Below are 8,543 nucleotides of genomic sequence, written 5' to 3' on the forward strand. Positions count from 1 at the left end.
TAGAGAGAATATGTACTTATTCTCTTATAATATTTTAGGGGGGAGGGAGGCAGTGTGGTCTAGTGGCAAAGGTGCGAGACTCGTAACCGCGAGGACTCGGGGTTTGCGAGTCCATTTGACCACAGTTGAAATTTTAATGTTTCGTCTTTCAGAAGAAAGACATTAACCTGTTGGTTTTCTTTCACGGGTAGCAAATGGACACTGCCTACGTGTGACATGGGTAAAAAGAGAAGGCATATTTATGTACCATATGTACCTTAAACCTTAAATGCTCCGTGGGGTCCAGTGGACTCCAGACCTTTTAGAATGAAATGTTTTCAAATGTTCTTGCCAAAAATAGAGCTCATGCTCCCATTGATGATAGTTGAGTGATTGACCTACCCGTTTGTACACTTAGCAGTACTCAGTTTACTTAATTTTTTATACTATGTTGAAATTGAAATTTTAACAATATAAGCATTTTATTCTCTTTTCTAAGCCTTGAACAACATTGAAAAAAATTTTCATAACTGAAGATCAAAAAATCAATGAATAAGGAGACATTTTTCATGCTGGGGTCTTTTAGACCCCTCATGTCATTTACGAGATTCTTGAAAATTAATTAAAAATCTATGCCAAGTGAAATATCAAATATTGCAAAAATTGGACGATAAATCCAACAAACCGAGATTGGATTTATCGTCCGATTTTTGCGATATTTGATATTTCACTTGGCACACAGAATTCGCGAAAAGTCGCGCTGTCGTGGTCACGAGATAGGTCGGCTCGCTCTCGAGGGATCAATCCCACTCATTGGTGGGATAAGGTTACTATCATGCAGGATACAATGTCCAAACGCGTAATCCTCCCCTAAGTTAGTCCGAGTGCTGATAGTTGTGACGCGATCAAAGCTATATTATATGCGTGCTGCACGCATCATATGGCACATATATTTTCTATGCCGCGAAAATGATATGCCGATGTTGTGCGATATAGCGAATGTCCAAATATTTGTGAAATTTGATCAGTGTCGCTGACTGTGTATAATATTTACTTGAGAAATATATATTGAGTCCAACTGCTTCTTGTACCAGTTGTTGGCATAATAAACATCTTAAACTTTTGGCTTTTCAATATAATATTATAAATGCTGCAACTTAAATAGCTATCCAAACAAATTTCTGTTTGCCTTTTAACAGCAAGAAACTAGCGACTATCTCTTTTTCAAGGAAAAACTTAGTAATGCGTGTGTGTGTTTAACCTTTATCTACAATATGTAAAACTATAAAGAGCATATATTTAACGGATAGATAAGAATAATTGTGCATACTTTTTTTCAACTTTTATTCCACTTTTTTTATTTTTATCATGCTTCAACGTAAATATCGATATCATTCTCAATTCTGTTAAATCGTGAAAGCGAACCTCTCGGAGTTGACATAATAAACAATAATTATTTATTTATTAAAATCAACGTGCAAATTTCATGAACAAAATGAATTATCTTGCCGGAAATAACGGTTTACACGACTTGTGTTTCGGTTCGCTCAAATTGTCCGGTTGAAGTCCATTCACCGTTTCACTTCTCCCTTTTGTGATGCAACTGCCGGACTACAACGAGAGTACCAACTCGATAAACTTTGTTCAACCCCCGTTGTTAGGGGGATCAACGTTATGACGCGCGACCACGCTACCGTAATCGAAAAATCGTCGTGCAAGGTGCGCTGGAACCAAGGCCAGGGTCGCGGCTTGTGCACACGTTGTCGTCGTCGCCGACCGTATTATTCGCGAGTCGCCGCAGTGCCGATCTCGTGACCTCGTCTCGCGACTACTACGGCATCCGTGATCTCCTATTAGCGTACGGCGAGTCTCTCCCCCTTCCCATTTTACTCCGAGAGAAAACCTCCGGGCGCTATATCAATGTTAATAATTGTGAACGGCCAACGGCGCTCCGCGGCCTTAACGTTATATCATCGAAATTGAAATCACATTTAGGTAAAAGCCGCGGCGGCATCACGTGTCTCGGGGAAGATGACGGGTATTATCAATTTATTGATTCGATTATATAAATGGTCACGCTAAAACCCTAGATATTTTCGTCCCGCGGACACAGAGGAGCACGCTTGTTTTCAACGTGAAAAGTCGCGTATATACGCTTTTCAATCATCGTGAGAGTATAGTGAGAGTACAGCCGCGCGCCACAAAGAGATATTGTTCAATTGAACGGGCTGCAGTCTCGTGGCTTTTCCACCCCGTCGCATGTCTCCTCCCCGCTCCGTCTCGCCTGACGGAGGGAGCGGATTAGACCGAGCCAGTCGACGGGAATCAATCGCGTCTCGCCTGACAAATTATATAATAGAAAAAAAAAAAAAATGAGGAGTACGTGGACGAAAGCGATCAAGGCTTTCGATACTCTCGGCCGGAGGGGATGAAAGAGCGAGAAGCCGAAGGAAACGTGTGCCGCCGATCGGGATCGCGCGCGCGGACACACTGTATCATTGCGGCGATCAATCATCAGCGGACTTTGACGATACGTTGCATGCAAAGTGCATCGATTTCGCTACGTGCGACGACGAAAAAGCAACGGCATTACGTGTATGCGTCAGGACACGCGACCTTGACCCCTGAATGCCTTTCCACGCCGTATATACGTTGTAGGAACCAGTAGTGTCTGGCGGTTTATTCCGGGATAAACTGCCAGGGCCTGCGCACAATCATTTTCGTGTGCTGGCTCAATCTAATGGTGTTGTGATTCTTCCGGCATCACTCTCTCTTTCTCGCGCGGTTATCAAAGCGCGGCGGGGTTCTCATAAATCCGTATTACATATCGAACGCGCGCGCGATCGTCGCCGCGCGTTTCGACGATGGCACGCGAGGCTCGTAAAGCGGGACACACGTATCCGAACGAAAGCATCCACTTTAACAATTGTGAAGGAATGTAATGCGAATGAAACACGCGTTTCTGAACGCTGGGGAAAATCGCGATACAAGAAAGATGAGATATCGATGAGATGGAAATCTAGGCGATATTTCTAAGTTGAAATGCGTGCTAACGTCAACGAAAAAGAGTTGAATTATTCACGTTTTCGTTGTAAACGACCTTAACGTGACACTGGGAAAACACGGGGCCACATACACAGCTTTCGCTAAAGTAGAATGAATTGATAATGTGAGATATCGAGGTTGATAAAATTCTCACTAATTATCAGTTTCCAAACTGGCTCTGGGCTTTGAAATATGAATCGGCTTGTCACGTATCTTTTTCATCGTCTGCTCACAGAATATGCATGAAATAATAATCTCGTGCAATTATCTGTAGCATGCTTATCATGTTGTTAACCGTTGCGATTTTGTTTATGGTTTTCGAAATGATTTAAATATGAGCATTACTTATAGAATACGCAGGCCGTATACATAGTGTGATCGATAGCTCGCGTGTATCACGTGTTATTGGATAATAATTAAAGTTTTATGGTTTCTACGATATTTTCTTTGAGCATTTAATTTCCAAATATTTCAAATACGTTATTCTTAATTGTTAAATAATAATTTCAATGAGTTTTATTTTCGACAAAGATGTTCATAAAAAGACTTCACGCGCAATTCTCTATAATCAAAATATGGCAATATAATTATCCGACTTGACGTCATCTTGACAATTTGAAAAGTTAAAAGTAGCTGCCGTGCAAAAGCACAATTACTTTTATCGATCTTTCTTATTTCTCAAACTGTTAACCTGACTACTTTACCTGACTACTTTAGTACTTTACCTATTATGCTATTCTTGGGCAAAATTTATGTATCCTTTGTTTCGCTCGTTATTTTCATCCAGTATATATTCAATTAAGGAACTCCTCGATGCGACATAAATACGCTGTTAACGTTTAGCATTTATTTTAAGTGGAACAATTGTACCGGCTAATTCAAACAAAATATGTATTCCTGTTATGAGAAGATAAAGTTTTTTTTTATATTTTATAAACCCATGTAACACGGGTTCATATAACACAGATTCCTATAACATGACGGAAAAGTTTTAATAATATTTGTTTTAAAAAATTAAAATAACAAATATTTTACCGTTACATCCCACATTTTTGAAATAAATCTTTTATAAATATGTGTTTCCACAATTCCACATGCACAATCCATATATGTATAATCTATGTGACGCATGTGACTCGTATAACACGAATTCATACAACACGGAACGCATCCCCTGTATTATATATGGAATAAGGGTCTACTGTATTATATAAGGAATGAAAGAGAACTATATATAAAAGAATATCAAAAGTGACAGAGTTATCTTTAACCGGGCCGGGCATTGCCTTTGATTAGATTCTTTCTGATCCTCCTCCACCCCTCTCTCTCTCTCTCTCTTTCTATATATGTTTTTACTGTCTCGAAAATATCTACCCTTTCACTGCAAACAGCGTCTTTGCTAAAGTTGACACATGCGAATATAAACACTTTTCTACTCATTCCAATGTAAATGTCACTTTGAATTCCACGTTTCATGAAAAATAAATTTAATCTACTTTTATAAAATTTTGTTAATAATAATTTATGCCATTTAATTATAAGGAGAATGTTTCACTGATATTATAAATTTCTTGCAGTTTCAACAAACCGTATTAACTTATATGCGAGATAGAGTCTGGGAATTCCATTTCTACGTGGCTAACGATTGGCCAGAGGACGCAATCTGTTTACATTTTCCCGGAATGACATTATCTGTAAGTATAAATTATTAAATTTACGGGAGAAGGAGAAGTTTACCTGATGCAATCTTAAACAAAAGTTGTTATTTCTGTAATAGTATTTTACTTGAGATAACATTCATCCCACTTACCGTCTTAATTACATTGTTGCACTTCAAAAAGTTGCCCACTTACAAAATAATCTAATTTATTTCATAGTGCGTACGTGTAACTTTGGTTATATATGGTCTACATTGTTTAACATCTCTTTATACTGCAAGATATATAGCAGATCGTTAAAAAAACTGAAATTAAGCGAACCATTTCGATTAGAAAACAATAATTTGATCGCCGCGGCACCACGACGAATCGTTAATTTCAAGAGATCGCAAAAACGCCAAATATCAAAAAAGTGGCCTTGCCACGAAAATTATTATGTGCTTCCAGACGCGCCATTTCTCAATGCAGAGTTGCGAGAGTGTATTGGCCCACATCCCACAGACTTGGCTATCCGCCAAATTTTCGCCTTCCTCTTTGCTCCCTCGACACGAATCGCGACGCGCTTAATCCCAGCTTCCCGATTCCTCTCAAGATAATTTTGTATATGCTTTTCAATTAATTACCAGCTCTGTAGCACCATAAATTCGCTGGTCATTGATTATTAGTTTTGCACACGTAACGTCGTATTCTCTGGCAAAGAATTTTAACCGCGCCAAGAACCGCATTGTATCCTTTGACATTTAGCACCCGCCGCGTTAATCCGCATTCGTGCCGCATACTCGGTAATAAGCGACTATTCCCTACCAGTGTTTTTCGACACGTAAACATAGATTGAAATATAAAACGCATACTTCATCGTTTAGTCTTAAATATGAAGCATGTCTCACTGGCGTGCATCAAAGTATCTAATCTTCTATTCCTAAGCTCTTGCAGATTCTAGAGAAAGCCGCGCGTAAATTATGACAACAAGCGGTAAATAGACCGTAAAGACTTTACGATCTCCCAGTATTATCGTTCGCACATAGCCTTTTCTCTATACACTGGCGATGCTAATCGCATCTTTATGCTTTCAGCCACACGGTTTGGTGTACGAGAGTGTCGGCGTCTTCTGCCCGAACGACCGGCTGGAGTTGCTTCGCCTTCTCCGAGAGGAGGACATTCTGATAGACTGGTCGAGACCTTTGTACATTAATTTCGTTCACTCCGACATTGCCGAGGAATTAACGCGTCTTTACGAAGGTACCGGCACCATCGAGACAGTGGTGGGCGATGTCTGCGCGTGCGATTACTTGGAGCAGGAGGAAGAAAGCCAAGAGGAGGAGTCCGACTCTGACGTTCAGGTGCGGCAACTCAAGGCCGAGCACGCCGAGGGAATCCACGAATTGTATCCGGCGAACGACATGGAATGTCACGAGGTTTTCCTTCGACTTATCAGGACACTACCCGCGGCGGGAGTGTTCGCGAAGGGTAGCTTGGCCGCTTGGATGGTCCAATCCTATTACGGAGCTATGTTCTCCATGCAGACCAAGCCGGAATATCGTAGGAAGGGGTATGGGACGAAGTTAGCAAGGTAGGGAAGAGCCTTAATAGCGTTCATACAAAATTTTTGCAATTAGTAATAACGCTTAACTAGATAGTCGTAGGTGTACTTGATTCATCCACGCTAAATAAATATTATATCGCGATGTTGTCACGCACACGCCGAAATTGAGATATAATGAGATTTATGTGTGTCTGTGAAATTTTAGGTACCTGACAAAACGCGTAGCCGAGAAAGGGTATTATCCGTTTGTAGTTATACGTCCAGAAAATGAAGCTAGTCAAAGCTTGTACAAGAAGCTGGGTTTTAGACGGCTATACCAACTCGTTCGTATGATTTTTATGCCTTTCACGTGGCAAGAGAGCGAGAACGACGCGAATATTCTTAGGGATAACTTGGAGAACGCCGTGAGACAGCTCACGATCGAGCAGAGGGTAATAACGGCGTTACACGGCCAGGAGAGGAACGAGGAAACGATACGAGATCCCGCGGGAATCGCGGAGGACGAGCCGATCGTCGACAAGTCCGAGGGTGGAGAGGAGGTCGAGGAAGAACTTTTCGAAACCATCGAGGAGCAGTCTGAAGAGAGGACAGACATCGCGGATAGTAACGCGGACGGCACGACGAACGAAGATGCGCCGGAAGTTGTGGGAGTTAACGGCTCTTGCGAGTGCGAGACGGATGCCGGCGGTGGGGACGAATAAGTTTCTAGAAAAACGTTTATGCGATAAACGACGGTCCATAATTCGATACGTTTTGTTTGCTCGAAGACACGCTCTTCACCGTGGGACATTGACAAATAGCGAAGTATTTAAGAAAAATTACGAACGAAAGTTACACGAGTGCGGAAAGTTCTTAGAAATGGACTTGCTTGTATATAACTTTCCTAACAGTTGTTTGAAATCTACTTAGTTCGATAGATATAAACGTCCATTTATAAATAATGACGATTTACGTGAATCATATTCAATAATGATTCACGGTGAATGATATATTACTTTTAAATTATTATCGACGATACATTGAACACATGTGACAACTTTCCGAAACACGGGATACACACATACACAGCGATATATTATACGGGATTTCGGTTGTACTATTAACTAAATGATAACGATACGCCATCATGTGAGGGAAGCTGCATTCTTCGAGCGATAGAAACGGAAGAAGAGAGTCAAAGATAGAAAAAGTATTTTAAGAGATTTCAACATTATGGCACCGCGTTCGTGCGAGGCTTCAGTATTCACATACGCGGAATCAAAATTCCTCGTGTGATTCCTCATATCAGACTCTTTCCAAAACGTCGTGAAAAATCTCAGGTATCGAATAGCTACGTACCTTTGGGTTGCCAATGTTATAGTCTCGTTAAAGTCTATCTTGTATCGTTCTCCTATTACGTTGGTAAATATATAATTTGAGAAAAAGAAAGGTCGTTGATGTTATCAATGATTCGTCATAAAAAAAATGCGTTTAGAGAAACGCATCTGTTTAATATATACTTTAATCTTTCTAAATAAATTAAATAGAATTGTCATATTGTGGTTGACCATTTGTGTCTATATTTCGCGTTTTCTCCACGTTTGTTCAACGTTTCTCGTCTACTTCGCCATTATTATTGATAAAGAATATACAATGCGCGGTGTACGACGACATTTAATTATTAGGAAATTTCGTATTAACGTTTTCTACATCGTTATCGAGTTCCAAAACTCGCAAATTTTATGTATTGATTTCTAGCTACTTAGAAAATCTCTATAATAAATAGACTTTGTTGTGGGACAGGGGGGGTTCAGATTTGACTGTTCCACGAATTTGTAAGTCTAAAGTCGTCACGAGCGGTGGAGGGCACGCTAATTTTCACCAAACGCGAAGTGACTGCGGGGTTACTCAAACTGTGATTATAATTTTCATGTATAAAGTAGAATCTCGAGAGAAAAATATGACGAAGCCTCGTGCGATCTCGACACGCTTTTCTCGATATAATAGACGTAATTTGCTGTGCCGGTGCAATACAAATACAAGTTGTGTGTGTGTGAGTTCTTGACAGAAATTCGTCACGCCAATATCGACCTCTTACATTCCTCAATATGCATACGATTATATTCCATAATTTATAGATTATAGATATTTCAAAGTTAAATAATTATAAATATAATTTCGTTAGGAAAAAAACGCTTTGCTTCGGTGACCGCGGGAAATTGAACGAATACAATTTTCTGTACTGTTTTACGCACCGTCACAGCGATTACCTTAGCGTGCGAGTTAATAATAATGATAATATTAATGATAAAAAAATAGAATAATTAATATTATTATTA

At 40.0% G+C, this 8,543-nt stretch overlaps 1 protein-coding gene across 2 annotated transcripts in view; it reads left to right on the plus strand.

The window, feature by feature from the left end:
- LOC112465990 overlaps positions 1-8,520 on the plus strand; it is a 12,156-nt gene extending 3,636 nt beyond the window's left edge. For both annotated transcript variants that reach the window (XM_025033822.1, XM_025033821.1), the window contains exons 3-5: positions 4,602-4,718; positions 5,756-6,252; positions 6,431-8,520. In XM_025033822.1, coding sequence (XP_024889590.1) covers positions 4,602-4,718; positions 5,756-6,252; positions 6,431-6,926 — 1,110 coding nt within the window. In that variant the 3' untranslated portion in view covers positions 6,927-8,520. The remainder of the gene's footprint in view (positions 1-4,601; positions 4,719-5,755; positions 6,253-6,430) is intronic.
- The last annotated feature ends 23 nt before the right edge of the window (positions 8,521-8,543 follow it).

Source organism: Temnothorax curvispinosus, unplaced genomic scaffold, assembly GCF_003070985.1.
Source record: "Temnothorax curvispinosus isolate PA1 unplaced genomic scaffold, ASM307098v1 QBEX01015719.1, whole genome shotgun sequence".
Lineage (NCBI taxonomy): Eukaryota > Metazoa > Arthropoda > Insecta > Hymenoptera > Formicidae > Temnothorax > Temnothorax curvispinosus.